This window comes from Gekko japonicus, unplaced genomic scaffold (genome assembly GCF_001447785.1).
Source record: "Gekko japonicus isolate JY-2015 unplaced genomic scaffold, Gekko_japonicus_V1.1 scaffold743, whole genome shotgun sequence".
In the NCBI taxonomy this organism is placed as follows: Eukaryota; Metazoa; Chordata; class Lepidosauria; order Squamata; family Gekkonidae; genus Gekko; species Gekko japonicus.
The window spans coordinates 557,937-573,674 of NW_015167560.1; the positions used below are offsets into that span (position 1 = coordinate 557,937).

The window sequence follows — 15,738 nt, forward strand, 5'->3', positions numbered from 1 at the left end:
GCCATTTCTTCAATTTCTTCTACTTCTACTTCTTCATATGCTTCTGACACTTTAAAGATATTAGTGTGTTTTTTAAAGACATATAATCCATAATTACAGAATCTTAGGACAAAAAAACACAACCAAAGACTAAAAACATACGGAGAGCCCAGCTTTATTTAATAAACACAGTAGTGCTTGGTTATGCATCCTCAGAATCAGCCCTATTTCAAGATTTAATGAAATTACTCAGGTTAAAACTCAGTGTGATGTTAGCAGATATATTTTGTCTAAACCTGGGTCTGCCCAGTCCTATATAAAATGCATGGTATATACAGGTGTGTCCAATTTTGAGAACAAAACAAGTATATGGGTGAGGGGAATCCTATTCACTTTTACCTCTTACTTCTCCACAGTCCAATTCCTGAATTCTTTTTTAGGCGAACTTATAATAAAATTAAGCTAAAAGAAATGTCTGGGGGATAAGATGTAAGTGAGATAAGGAGTCTGTTCCCCTCATCCATGTTTCCCCTACTGCTGCTGTATATGTAATTGGAGCCGAATTGGCTTTATAGAAATGAAGCTTCTGCTGTAACATCTGCCTTGAGCCTCAGTTGCAATCTCTCTTTGGGTTGGACAGAAGACTAAGCTCCTTCCTTCCAAATGAAGTAAGAAGGGTAATAGCAGAGTAAGGAAATACTATAATTTTACAAGACAAGCTCCACCAATGAACTTAGAATGAGATACTTTGCTATGCAAATCAGCTAATAACAGATCACATCCTTGCAAATGTTCGGACACAAGTGAAATCTAAGCACTCTGGCTTAAGCGGTTTCTGGCTGGCAGAGTCACTGTTAACTTCCAGTTATTTCCCCCCCCCTGGTTACCACCTATCATTTCCTTCCCTTTCTTGTTCTCATACTATGTTCTTACTTTTGCTTCAGAGGTGTTTTTCCTTCCCTTAAATATTTGGGACAGAGATTTTTATTAAGCAATACTGGGGGCACACAGTATACCACTTTTAAAATTTAAATAATTTTTGTTCGCGTGCTTTTGTTTCAGGTGGTATCTGTCAAAGGGAGCTTTGAAAGCTTATACTCTGGAAATCTTGGTCTTGATGGCACTACTGCACTTGCATCTTGCTCTTTCCTTTTTTGGTGTGAATTTTTTTATTGCTGTCCTTGAATAGTTATTTCCTTATATTGGATGTATATCCCATGAAAAAAGCCAATGCGATATACATACATTGACAGGGCAATCTTAAGCAGAGTCATAAAATCCACGTAAATCAACAAGATTAGAAGTATGTAACTTTGCTTAGGACTGCAATGTAAATGACCCTAAATACATTAATATGACAGAAAACTTGGGCTCCGTAACACAGAACATTGATAACACTCCCCAAGAGGTTAGAGAATGAGATTTGCAATTAAAGGTGTATGTACCTTCAATCGATGTAACTTCTCTCTTTGACACTGGAAATGATACTTGTTCATCAGAGATGACTTTCTTGGGTGCCGCTTTAAAGATATTAGTTTGTTTTAGGAAAGTTAAAAAAATGTGGAACACAATGGAACAGACAAACACAAAGAAATTATTTGTGAAGCTAGTACATGAAATACAGAAGAACTGTGATAATGCCACAACAGTGGCTTACTTGGAATGCCTTAACTTTTGTCCATTAATAATCACTTTTCACTGAAATGCTCATGTACCTTTAGCTGCTGGATGTTCCAGTTCTTTAGAAGTCCAAAAAGGAGGTATTTCGTGTGGCATCTCTTGAACCTCAGGTGCTTTAAAGATATTAGTCTTTTTTTAGAAACATGGGTATTTTAACTCAAAGGTTAATACAAACGATACACAGAACGAAGGACTGCAACGAAACACATCCTCCTGTGAAGTTCTACACATGGTTTCTGCCATGCTACAATTACAGTGATGAAACAGAACCACTTTATGGCCTCTCTTTTCTTCTGCATTCAGTTCTCCCCTGGAGAAACCTGGACTGACAGATCCAAAGTGATAAGATATTCCAAGGTTTCTCCTTTAAACCAGCACTATGAGAACTCTAATGCTCTAAAGGTTCATACTGAGAGCAGGATATTGGAAGAGATTTTTGGTTATAGGTGCAGATGACTATATTGAAATCTATTAGAGAGGCTCCAGAATACTGAATACTGATTTGCACTTTATCTCATTAGATTAACCTCCAGATTTGCATGAAAATTACAGTCATTTTGCCACTTTGTTTACCTCGCACAAAACATTCAACTTTAATGAGATTAGGGGTCAAAAATGAAAGGAAGACATCTCCCATTTCACTCCAGTCCCAGGTGGAGATGAATTACCTTGAATAAGTGGTGCTGCTTCTTTAGGGGGTGGGGTGGGTTTCTTCTTTTCGGGTACAGCTCTCTTTGCTGGTGGAGGCACTTTAAAGATATTGGTTATAGGTGCAGATGACTATATTGAAATCTATTAGAGAGGCTGCAGAATACTGAATACTGACTTGCACTTTATCTCATTAGATTAACCTCCAGATTTGCACGAAAATTACAGTCATTTTGCCACTTTGTTTACCTCGCACAAAACATTCAACTTTAATGAGATTAGGGGTCAAAAATGAAAGGAAGACATCTCCCATTTCACTCCAGTCCCAGGTGGAGATGAATTACCTTGAATAAGTGGTGCTGCTTCTTTAGGGGGTGGGGTGGGTTTCTTCTTTTCGGGTACAGCTCTCTTTGCTGGTGGAGGCACTTTAAAGATATTAGTTTCACTTTGAGTATATGTACAAATGTAACACAGAGAAAACACAAAGGAAAGGGGTGAGGACAACAAACATAATCAACAATCATACAGCCCTTTAAGAAAAGCTTGGAAATTTGTGAAACGGATGATGTACCTTTGGCTGGGGGAGCTTCCTGTTTTTTGGGAATACCCACAGGAGCCTTTTCTTCTGGGAGAGCTTCTTCTTCATATTCAAGCACTTTAAAGATATTAGTATATTTCAGAAATGGCAAGAGGACTTGCAAAATGTAGGTTAGAAAGACAACAGACAGCAAAGATGAACAAATCAACGCAATGATGATAAAATAATAATAATGTTGCAACTGAAGACACTAAAAAATATACAACGGATTTATAATCCACAATCTTAATGTTTTGAGTTGTATCCTTCAGCATTTTAAAACGAAATGGATAACAGCTCAAGTGATGATGTTTTTCTTTTTTCACCACAGTGGACACAGAAACACCTCTGACTTTTCCTTTACGTCTAAATTTGCCAGACAAATTCGTGTTGGACTTTGCAGCTTCAACAGGCCAAAAAGTCAACAGAATAGCATTCAAATGGCCTTCTACACTCCAGGTACGGCCCTGAAATTGGATCGTATGAGCCGTGGCCTCAATGCAGTGCCTTTGGACAAACAGTTTAAATTAGAATTTTATTATTAAGAACAAAAACCTGATAGGCAGCTGATAAAGGGCTTGAATTCAAAGGTGCCATTTTACCAACAGAACACTGCTAGGCCGGAGGAACAGCATTTCCATTGGTGGTGGATGGAAGTGATTTTCTCTTTTCTCCCCATGCTGTTCTTAAGGGCTGGTTGGCCTCCAGGAACAGAATTTGGGGGGGGGGTGTTCAGAGGCCTCCAGCGTGAGGTGTGAAGCAGTCAATTCCTGCTTGGCCAGCTTTACTCCACTGGTGGTGCTTTAGAACCAACCCAGAGAGATTTAAGATCTACCAAATAGTAACCTGACCAATGTTCCTGTCATAATATCAAGTGCGAAAAAAATTATGAAGCTGACTGATTTCTAAACTAACTTATTTTGTAAATTAAATAGAATGTGGATGTACCTTCAACTGGTGGTGCTTCCTTTACTCTGGGAATAATATGTGGAACTTTTTCTTCCAAAACAATTCTCTCATGAACTTCAGGAGCTTTAAAGATATTAGTTTTCTTTTAGATTTTTTAAAAAATGGACAAAACCTTTAGATGAAATTCAGCAACATGAAGACAAGAAAAGTTTTGCCCTACCATTTTTAGTAATACTGTTAATCATTTACAGGCTGAATTACATTTTAAGGACTTGCTCCCTAGGGAACTAGGTGCTAACGAGTTAATTAACCTAAACAAAGTGGCACAATATATATATAGAAGGTGTTTGTGTTAACAATCTCTGATCAAGTCAAAGATTATTTGTAAATCAATAGAAAATTTACCTTCAACTTTCAGCAGCTTCACAGGATATATGGTCTGCTTGTGGTGCAAAATCTAAAAGCGTTTGCTGTGATCTAACTACATGTTCCTTTAAATAATGGTCTTGAGCAAAAGATCCAACTACACTATTACGGTTCAGAAATATTTTTTTGTGTTTGTCTTCTCAAAATGTTATCTACCTTTCACTGTTAGAGGTTCTTCTACTTCATGCACTGTGATAGATACTATTTCCTTGGGGGCAGCCCTCTTGGGAATGGCAGACATTTTAAAGATAGGGTGCAGTTAGAGTTACTTGGAGAAAGACTTGCCATAAGACAGTGTGTACACTGACCAAAAGCTCCCATAGGGCATTAGTATTAACACTGAAGACATAAGAACCTGAATATTTTTGTTACTTTAGTATTGATTCTACCTTTAGACGGTGGAGTCTCCTTTCTTTTTGGAACAGCCTTTGGCACTTTTTCTTCAGGGACAGCTTTCTTAGGCACTTCAGGAACTTTAAAGATACAGTATTTACTTTTAGTGAATAATTTATTTAGTAATCTTGGAAGAATGTTATGTGATAATTATGAAAGAAGAAAACGAAAAGCAAGATCACAGACAGTGAAGACGCACACGTGCACAACTAATGAATACAAATGCACAATATATTTATACAACATGGAAACAGAAGATGAAATGGAAGAGTTTATTGCTTCACTATGCAAATGAGGAGCAAATGTACCTTTAGGCGGGGGAGCCACTTCTTTTTTAGGAACCGCAATAGGTACTTTTTCTTCTGGAACTGGTTTCTTTCGCACTGCAGGTACTTTAAAAACATTGATTTCTTTTTTAAGAACTACTAATTCTTTGAATTACAAATGAAACACAGCAAGACACAGAAGAAACTTAAAGGTTCACACAAAATCACACAAAATCACAACCATGAACAAAACATACACCCATCTGAGGCGGTGCTGATTAAAAAGCTTGTGAACTAGATTGACCTGACTTTGGGGTTTTCTGCATTCTCACTTTACTCACTGGTAAATTCCTGTTTCCTTGGGGGTATTTTTCCTGTTCTGCACATGTTTCTGCTCCCTCTAGTGGTTGATTCAGTATCACATAGGCTTATTCCAGTATGTCTCCCTGCAGTCATGTGAGATAGCCAATTTACCACTACAGGGAGAAAAACACATGCGAACACAACTCACCCTTCTCCAAAGAAACAGAATCTTACCAGCCAGTAAAATGAGAATGCAGAAAAACCTCTGACTCACAGGCTAATGCTACAGGCCAGATAAACATACCTGGACACCACCAAACACAATACAATGTATAAGCCTGTGCCTGGATCAAAGATCCAGTCCTTCTCTTCCTTCCATTCTCTCTCTAGTCAGGCTACATTTTCAAAACTCCAAACTAATAGATCTCAAAACCCTAAGTTAACATGGCTACTTCAGAGTCAATGGCATAATGATCAATGGTTATTCCTGTCTCCATTGGAATAAACTATTATAGGTTCTACTTAGTTACAATTTTCAAATTGGAAAGCTTTTAATTTTGTAACCAGAGGTCATTTCGGGGGGGAACGCGGGGGCATAGGCGTAATCTTCGTGGGGGCGGCGGGGCTTCAGACCCCGCCGAAATTTTCAGGAAAGTGCTCAGCCTCCCCCGGGAGCCACCCGTGCTCCTAGCAAAGCAATGCCTCTGGCCCAGCCCCAGCCCCGGCCTTGCAGGTCCACCGCCGGGCCCCTCATGGGGCTTGGCAGTGGAGCTGCAAGGCTGGTGGCAGCGGCCGAGACCATTGGGGGCGGGGTGTGTGGCCTTATGACACACTTCCGGTGACGTCAGGGGGTGTGGCCTTATGACACACTTCCGGTGACGTCAGGGTGTGTGGCATATGCTAATGAATTATGCTAATGAGTTCCCCTAGCTCTTTTTCTACGAAATGACCCCTGTTTGTAACTAACAATCAATCCTAGGCAAGCTTAAGCATAAGTTCCATTGAATTCAGTAGGATTTACCCCCAAACAGCAGCCTAAGTAAACTCACAGTTGTAAGCAGTGTTCCCTCTAAGCTGAGTTAGTGTGAGCTAGCTCACAGTTTTTTAGCCTCTGGCTCACACATTTTTGTCTTAGCTCAGGAAGGAGGGCTCCAGAGCAAACTAATTTATGCAGCAGCCAAATCACTTGCTCACAACTTTAATGCCAGGGGCTCACAAAGTAGAATTTTTGCTCATAAGACTCCACAGCTTAGGGGGAACATTGGTTGTAAGTATGGTAAACGGAATCAATGGGACTTGCTTTTGCGTACGTAAATGCGGATGTAACTAAGCTTGAACTTAAGTCTTCATCTTAAATATACAGGGACTGGGTTCTAAATCTTATATGAGCCAATAAAAATGACAGATTTAATATACAGAGGCATCTACCATTGGTTTTCATGACTATATTTTCTGAAGTCTATTCTGTCTTCACAAGTGAAACCTTACAATAACTTAGATGAACTAAGAGGAACAACTGGCTTGGATGCAGAAAAATTTGAGCAGAGTTCCATCTACACAATGGTGCTTGCTTTCCCGTTGCCTTTTTCCCTGCTGCAGCTGCCTGCACCCCCTGAAAAAGCCATCCCTAAAGATCTGGAAACCCTCTGGAATAGCAAGAGAAGTAGTGAAGGGGCTGAGAGTGAAAAGAGATACCCTCAGAATCTGGGGACATGTCCCACCTGAAAACAAGCACAATTGCCTTCTGCTCTTGGAAGAAGTGGATCCAAACCATTGTATATAGCTTATATCTTTAAGCAGTTCAATGAATACTGAATTACTGAAATCAATATTGATTTATTATCCTGCCTGTGATCTTGTTGGCTAATGAAAACTGATACCACATCAAAGAAAAATTGGGCTTTGGGGATACATAAAAGAATTTGTTTAGCAGCATGTACCTTTAGCTGGTGGAGCTTCTTTTTTAGGTACAACTCTGGGCACTTTTTCTTCAGGAACGGCTTTCTTAGGCACCTCAGGCACTTGAAAAAACATTGTATTAGGGAGTTTTATGTTTATTTGCAAATAAACAAAATTACTAAAAACAGGGGAGAAAAGAATAGGGTGAAGGTTGATCACCACAGAGGACCAGATGAAATTTTTTTACAATCGTATGTTCTGCAAAGATGAATTTCTCAGAGATTTAAAAACTGCTGATCTAACTATTTTTTTTAAAAAATGTGTTTCACTCAGTACGTTGGCTGGATAACAATCACTATTAGTGTGCTTTCCTATCCCTGAGTCAAGAATTAGACATTCCACTGCTGACTTATTTGGACAAAGTGATCTCCAAAAGATTACATGAAGTGATTAATATGTGGTATTTTACCATGAGGTTACTATTTGTAATCACAAGATTTTTTTTTAAAGTCCTTAAGGACCAGGTTGGTTTAATCTGATTTCCCTAGGGTGGATTCCTGCAAGCAAAGAAACAGCAGAAAAACAAGATTTTGACATCAAGTCAAGAGCTCAATATTAGGGCAAAAGACAACAAACAAATAAAGAGTTGATATACCTATTGCTGCTGGAACCTCATACACCTCCTCATAGACTTGGATTTCTTTGCTCTCTTGAACCTCTTCATAATATTCAAATTCTTCTTGCTCCAGAGTTTCCTCATACTGCTGAACTTCTTCTGGTTCTGGAACTTCCTCATATTGCTCAATTTCTTCAGGCTCCGGTGCCTCCTCATATTGCTCAACTTCAGGTTCTGGTGCTTCCTCATATTCTTCAGGTTCTGGTGCTTCCTCATATTCTTCAGGTTCTTCAGCTTCTTGTACCTGCACATACTCCTCAATCTTCTCATACGTCTCACGCCTTTCATATTCTTCATAAGCATATTTTTCAACAGTGGGAGCAGGAACAATGATCTTTTCTTCTGGGATGGGTTTCTTGCGTACCACAGGCACTTTAATGAGATTATTACCTTTTAATTATTTCAAAAATGTTGCCGGCGCATAAAAGCAAACAACGAAACAAAACTGCAATCACCCTCAAGTATCTTCTTTTTAAAGAAGGTAAGTAATACTATCACAATTAGAAGTAAGATGTTAGAAGAGATTAAGAAGAAAAAAACTTCACAAGACATTCAGAAAGACACAAAACTATCTTTAGGTGGATTAATTTCCTTTGGCTTAGAAGCAGGTACTTTTTCTCATGGGCCTTCCTGTTATGTATCTCAGACTGCAATCCTATGCAGTTACTCGGGAGTAAGTTCCACTGAGCACAGTGGTATTTACTTCCATATAAACACACAGAATCCACTGCGTGAGAGTTAGAAATATATTGTTGTTACAGACAGCTACCTTCAAATGGTTTATGGTATGAAAACAAAACCAACAGAAAAACTACTTAATGGATTCATGAAACGACAACAAAACACAATGAGAAATTACATATCTTTCACGGACAGACAAAACACAGAATCAAGTACTATGAAAATAGTACATCCAGTTCAAATTTCACCAGATAAGAGAAGATATACCTTTTATGGGTGGTTCTTCCACTTTTTTAGGAGGAGCAGCAGGCACCTTCTTTTCTGGGACAATTTTCTTGGGCACTTCAGGTACTTTAAAGACATGGCACCACTTTAGCATTGTTTCTTGTACAACATGAGTCAAAATATATATGATTACAAACAACACAGAGACATACAAGACTCCACAAATGTTTGAGTTCACATGTAATTGAATCACGTAAACCATTTGTTAATGTAATGATGAATGTTCGCATGTATTACATATATGGATGTACCTTTAGCTGGAGGAGCTAGCACTTTTTTGAGAACAGGCATTTTCTCATCTGGGACAGGGACTTCAGGCACTTTAAAGATATTATGTGATTTTAAGAATTTGATTTCAAGCCACGACACGCAAACACATACGATAGCAAGTGTAACATTGAAAAAAAAAAAGACATCACAAACGATGGATTTAAAACTTAATGGAAGAACATAAATATTAAGATGAATATTTCCATGTATTACATATAAGGATGTACCTTTTGCTGGAGGAGCTGGCACTTTTTTGAGCACAGGCACTTTCTCTTCTGGGACAGGTTTAGGGACTTCAGGCACTTTAAAGATATTACGTGATTTTAAGAATTTGATTTCAAGCCACCACACACAAACATACGTGATAGCAAGCAAAATATTTAAAAAAAGACATCACAAAGAATGGATTTAAAACTTAATCAAAGAATATAAATGTTAAGATGAATCTTATGTAACCAATGATGTCAAACATACGTGATAGCAAGCAAAATATTAAAAAATAAGACATCACAAACAATGGATTTAAAACGTATTCGAAGAATATAAATGTTAAGATGAATATTATGTAACCAATGACATTATGTAATGTAAAGATTAACTTTTGCATGTATTACACATAAGGATGTACCTTTTGCTGGAGGAGCTGGCACTTTTTTGAGCACAGGCACTTTCTCTTCTGGGACAGGTTTAGGGACTTCAGGCACTTTGAAGACATAGTATTATAAGAATGTGTTTTTATGCCAACACAAACAAACAAGTAAGACAACAGAAAGATCTGAACTATTTATATGAATTCTTTAATGCCTCATTGAAGAATGGAAATGATTATTAAAGCTTTTATATGAATTCTTTAATGCCTCATTGAAAAATGGAAATGATTATTAATGTTAAAATGTGCCTTTGCACCGTTTCATATATTATACCTTTTGCTGGAGGAGCTGGTACTTTTTTGGGAACAGGCACTTTCTCTTCTGGGGCAGGTTTAGGAACTTCGGGCACTTTAAAAACATCATAGTATTTGTAAGAAAGTGTTTTTATCCCACCACACACAAACATGTAAGACATCTCAACATTTTGAACTATTTACGTTAATGCTTCATTGAAGATTAGAAATTACTGCTACGTAATAACGTTTCTGTACAACATTTCATATATTGTACCTTTTGCGGGAGGAGCTGGAACCTTTTTGGCAACAGGCACTTTCTCTTCCGGAACAGGTTTAGGAATTTCAGGCACTTTAAAGACAGTACATAATCTTAAGAATGTGCTTTCAAGCCGTCACATACAAACAGAGAAGACTTCACAAAGCTTTAAGTGAATGATTAGAATTATTTAATAAGTAACTGAATTATATAAAAGTCTATTCATATACAATTTTTCTTTTCTTTATACCTTTTGAAGGAGGAGCTGGCACCTTTTTGGCAACAGGCACTTTCTCTTCTGGGGCAGGTTTAGGAACCTCTGGTACTTTAAAGACATTAGAGTGTTGTAAGAGTATGTTTTTAAGCTACAAGCTAACACAAGTTAACAAACAACATGAAGTGTAAGGACAGCAAGAGGCATAGGACAAGCAAGACATTAACAGAACATTAACAAGACATTAACAGAGGATTCCCACCATTCAAGACATCAGTGGAGGTATTTCACATTAACAATAAGAAAGTCACACGTTTTTATCCACTGCAAATGGATAGAACTGACACATTAATACAATTTCAAGCTACACAATTTTGAAATGCTTCCTATACATAGTTATTCTAATGCCACCCAATTCAGTGGCAAGAAGTGTGTAGAATTAAGTCTGCCATCTTATTAGCAGAAAACAGTTGTAGGACAAGATTAAAAATGCTGATATATCCATTCTTTTATATGCAAATGAATGTACCTTTTGGAGGAGGAGGCTCCACTTTTTTGGGAACAGCTGCAGGAATTTTCTTTTCTGGGACAACTTTCTTTGGCACTTCTGGGACTTTAAACATATTTTTTTCAGGTTAAGAATTTTGTATTGATAATTTCAGAATGAAAAAGCAAACATAAGTCACATGGAACACCAGCATACACAAGCAGGGGCATGGGGGGGGGGGGAGGCCAAGATTCAAAAGGCTTGTTTTATTTAATTGAAGGAGTTTGTACTAGTGGAATTTTATACTTCTTTTCTTTGAACACCAATCCTTCAATACCATGTTGTAAACAGCTTTTGAAATTCCACTCAGCTTTAAAAGCAGTTTGCCTGGCAAAATATGGAACTGCTGCTCAATACAAGTTAAGTCTAATGTCCTCTTTGGTCCATAGAACTAGCATATTAATTCTGTGGATAGTACTAGCCATAGTGTTGCTTATAATCTATACTTTACAAAAAGTTACAGATGTCTCTATTTATTGCTCTCTTCTAGAAATTACAAATATTCTTTACCTCTAGAAAAAACTGTTGTCTTTTCAAAACACAAAGGAAAAAGAAGCACAAAACAAAACCAAGAACACTTAAAAGATGAAACAGTCAGCATGAAATATAAACTAAATTTGTAATCTTATGTCCACTCATTTGGGAGTAGGTCCCAATAAACTCAGTGGGATTCATTCCAGCGTAAACACTGATAAGATAGGACTCCATGATCCATATGGAGTAAAGAACAAAGAATGAAGACAATACTATTACCATGAATTGAAAAGAGATCTTTGATAAAGTTAATGGAGAGTTGATGTACCTTTTTCGGGTATTGCCTCTTCTTCTTCTTCTTCTTCTTCTTCCGGTATATAAACAGGTTCTTCTTCCTCTGCAGCAACCGCCGTTGGTATTTTTAGCACTTCAAAGATGCAATTTGAAGAAAATGTACAATGTATTGTCACAACAAGACAATAACAGAAAAAGTTGACAATCAAGGAACAGCAGTGATATCTGACATACAACACATATCACATTTAAGATTATTTAAGGAAACACATGAAAGCACAAAGACTGCTTCGATAAATTCATCTACCTTTAGCGGCTGGTGCGGCTGGCTTTTTAGGCACAGCAAGAGGCACTTTGGCTTCAGACACAGCTTTCTTGGGTACCTCAGGCACTTTAAAGATATTAAGAAATTGACTATGTATGGATATATCAGCAACAGAAAGAACACATGTAGCAGAAGACAAAACATAAAAACGGTCGATGCACAGGGGAATATGGTTGTGGATCTAGAAGCTCTGGTTGCTTTAGTGTGGTTAATATTGCACTTTATAGTGCTTAGCTGTTTTACATGGGAAACATGGGTAAAAAACACTCAGGCATGTAAGTATCACCTACATATATTTTCCAGTTAATATTTCAGGTACCTTTTGGTGTTGGAGGCTCTGGTTTTTTAGCAACTGAAATAGGGATTTTCTCCTCTGGCACGGCTTTTTTCGGCACTGCCGGCACTTAAAAAACATTAATTTGCATATCATTTTTTTGTATTCTTTACACCCTTTTCAGTATTAAATTGAAACAAAAAAAAAAACCCAACCAAAAACAGAACTGCACGAAAGGGATGTATCTGAATCACTTTCATCTGAAGGACTTATTCAGACTGAAATCAACAAGTTTTTGGTATTGATAGGGGGTGGTATTTCACCTTAGGCTAGTAGAAGTTCCCACAGCCTAAGAAGCCTTCCTCCTTGATTGGAGGAGCAGCCAGTTATGAGGGAGAAAGGCTTCCAACTTTGCTTGGTGAAGTGGTAGGGTTCAGGCCAGTATATCAGGATAGTAGCTCACAATGATGGCCAAATGAACAAAGTTCTAATTATTTGCATGTATTACAGAGCAATGTACCTTTAGTGGGAGGAGCTTCCACTTTCTTAGGTACTGGAACAGGCACTTTCTCTTCAGGGACAGCTTTCTTAGGCACTTCAGGCACTTAAATTTAAATATAAGATTGTCTGAGAATGTAATTTTGTTTTGACGAGGCACAAAAGTGTGACACAGACTTCAAGAACACAAACATAGAGAAAACTTTTTAAAAAGGAAACACCTTTTTTGACACGTTACCAAAAAGGGAATAAGGGATGCTAAATTTATGTGAACACTGCAAATCCCAAAAGGATTTACCTTTAGCTGGTGGAGCTTCTTTTCGTTTGGGTACTGGGATCTTTTCCTCTGGGACTGGTTTCTTTGGCACCTCAGGCACTTTAAAGATAGGTTTTGAGAGTTTTTGAGGATCTCCAGCCGATCAAAGTACAGTAAAACAGAACAGCAACAAGAAACAGGGCTAAAAACATTTCTACAATAATTCCCCTTTCTCCCCAACTGCCAAGAAAAAGATTCCTTTAAACAAAATTAAAGAAGAATGCCAATGAAGAGATGCTATACCTTTAGCTGGAGGAGCCTCTTTTTTCTTGGGCACTGGCACCGGAACCTTTTTCTCAGGGACGGGTTTCTTGGGTACCTCAGGCACTTTAAAGATAGCACTTTATTTTAAAGAGTGTTCTCACGGAACAAGAGTACAAGAAATCAGCTGTGTTGCAAGACTTTATATATTTAACATAGAATCCTAGTAGCATGCCAACAACAGGTAAGTGGCGGTATCACAACATGGGTGGGTGGGTGGGGATAACACAAGATTGAGGGATAAGACAATAAAACAAGTGCTCATTCTGTCCTATTCCAGAACCAAATTAACCAGTCCAATTCCATTTATGCTACTTGCATTCTACCAAAGTCCATTTGACAAAGCTGAATTAAGTTGAAGTACATTTTAGTTAAATTTTATAATTTTAGATTTTATTGAGTATACTGGAAGTAGAATTTTAGTGATTACATTGTAAATGAAATTATGATGTGACCTGCCCTGAGCCTGCACACGGGAATAGGTGGGATACAAATGCAATAAATAAATAGATAGGTAGGTAGGTAGGTAGATAGATAGATAGATAGATAGATAGATAGATAGATAGATAGATGTTAGCAGCTTGAATAACTCAGACTAGCCCAAGATCATTAGAGCTCAGAAACTACGCAGGATTGGCCATGGTTAGCACTTGGATAGGAGACCAGCAAGGAATTCCAGGGTTGTTAGGCAGAGGAAGGCAATAGGAAACCACCTCTGCTCATCTCTTGCCTTGTAAACCCCATGAGGGGCCACCTTAAGTTGGCTGTGATTTGATGACATTTAATTACTGTTATTAAATTAATGTAAACTGGCTTTGTGGACTATTTCATACAACACTTGTCACATGCTTACATATGGACTGAAGCTCAGTGCGTGGTTTGAAGCTGGAGTGTAGCATTTGCTAAAGGAGTCTTTTGATAATGTCAGTTGCTTAGTTTGCAGATCATTGTGGGATGAGGTGCATTAAAAGATTTTCTCATTCCACCGTATGGTGACCAGAGAAATAAAGATATGACTGACGAGGGTGCATATCGTAGGTTAGGATGAAACACCATGGCCACCTCCATAGAATGGACAGGATGACAGTGTTGGAGCAAGGGGCCGTTATATTATATTGGCCATATAACTATTGATCTCATTCTCTGCTGGTGTTGTTCAGCAGAATATCATTCTATGGTAAAAGGCATTTTACCTTATTTTATTCAGGTGAGTAGCCACATTGGTCTGAAGCAGCAGAACAAAGTTTGAGTCCAGTGGCACATTAAACACCAACAAATATCTTATTCTGAGTATAAGCTTTTGTGAAGAAATATGCATGCACATGACAGCTTATACCCAGAATAAAACTTTGTTGGTCTTAAAGGTGCCACTGGACTCAATCTTTGTTCTACCTCATTTTATGGTAGATATTAAGTAACCCATATAATATATTACAGCCAGTTTTCCAAATACAGCTGATGTACTAATTCAGAAGGTTTGTAGAACTGGGAGAAGATAAATACTAATTATGGAAGTTTTTGTAAAAGTACTGATGACTAGGATTGGGCACAAACCAGGAAAATGGAGGTTTGTGGTTCATGGGGTCTCATGAGCCATGGTTTGTGAACCTCCATGAACTTTACAATTTACTGAACCAGTTTGGGTTCGTGAAGTTCATGCAACTTCCAAGTGGGGGGAGGGGGGAGCAAAAGGCATCACTGAACTGGCTTGCATCTATTAGATGCAAGCCAGTTCAGCAATCCCTTTCGCTCCCTTCTGCTTCCGCAGGGGAGGAGCCAAAGGCACTGCTGAACTGGCTTGCATCTAATAGAAGCAAGTCATTTCAGCAATGCCTTTTATTCCCCTCATGGAAGCCACAGCAGCCCTCACAAGTGAAAGAAGGAATTTAAATGCCTTCTGAGCTCACTTGCATTGCACCGTGGTGGCGGCACAACTCACAAGTTCATGAGCGGTTTGCGAACATCACAATTGCATTAATCATTGTCTGTGAATGCACGAACTGGCCTGGTTTATCATGAAATTCGGTTCATAATTTGGTTCGTGACACTTTTTAGGATCTGGATTTGGGGAGGGCATGGTTTTCATTATTCTGGATTTTGGGGACTCTTCAGGATTTTTTGTTCAAGATCTGGAAAGTTGGGACAATTTTATTAATTGTCCCTCCATTCCTCCACCACCCTGAGGCAGCAGGATCAGAGAGGGATGGATGGAAAGCTTGTCTTGCAAGCACCTATTTGGGGAGGTCAACAACCAAAGAAAACAACGACCCTTTACATTTTAAAGGGACTCTGAGTAACAACTGATCAAGTAGACCTGGCCTCTGGGCCATTATTTCCTCTGAACAGTAAACAGGTTATGTCTACCACCTATAGGAACTAATGGACCCATTACTGCCTATGG

General features: G+C 38.3%; 1 protein-coding gene across 1 annotated transcript in view; it reads right to left on the reverse strand.

Annotated features, from left to right (window-relative positions):
• TTN (titin) overlaps window positions 1-15,738 on the reverse strand; it is a 343,112-nt gene that overhangs the window by 159,558 nt on the left and 167,816 nt on the right. The window contains 23 exon segments of the mRNA XM_015413748.1: window positions 3-49; window positions 1,425-1,499; window positions 1,695-1,772; window positions 2,652-2,732; window positions 2,879-2,962; window positions 3,833-3,916; window positions 4,609-4,692; window positions 4,921-5,004; window positions 7,122-7,202; window positions 7,736-8,128; window positions 8,705-8,788; window positions 9,220-9,294; window positions 9,621-9,695; window positions 9,916-9,990; window positions 10,153-10,227; window positions 10,385-10,459; window positions 10,878-10,961; window positions 11,698-11,796; window positions 11,971-12,054; window positions 12,308-12,391; window positions 12,783-12,866; window positions 13,059-13,136; window positions 13,320-13,403. Coding sequence (XP_015269234.1) covers window positions 3-49; window positions 1,425-1,499; window positions 1,695-1,772; window positions 2,652-2,732; window positions 2,879-2,962; window positions 3,833-3,916; window positions 4,609-4,692; window positions 4,921-5,004; window positions 7,122-7,202; window positions 7,736-8,128; window positions 8,705-8,788; window positions 9,220-9,294; window positions 9,621-9,695; window positions 9,916-9,990; window positions 10,153-10,227; window positions 10,385-10,459; window positions 10,878-10,961; window positions 11,698-11,796; window positions 11,971-12,054; window positions 12,308-12,391; window positions 12,783-12,866; window positions 13,059-13,136; window positions 13,320-13,403 — 2,147 coding nt within the window.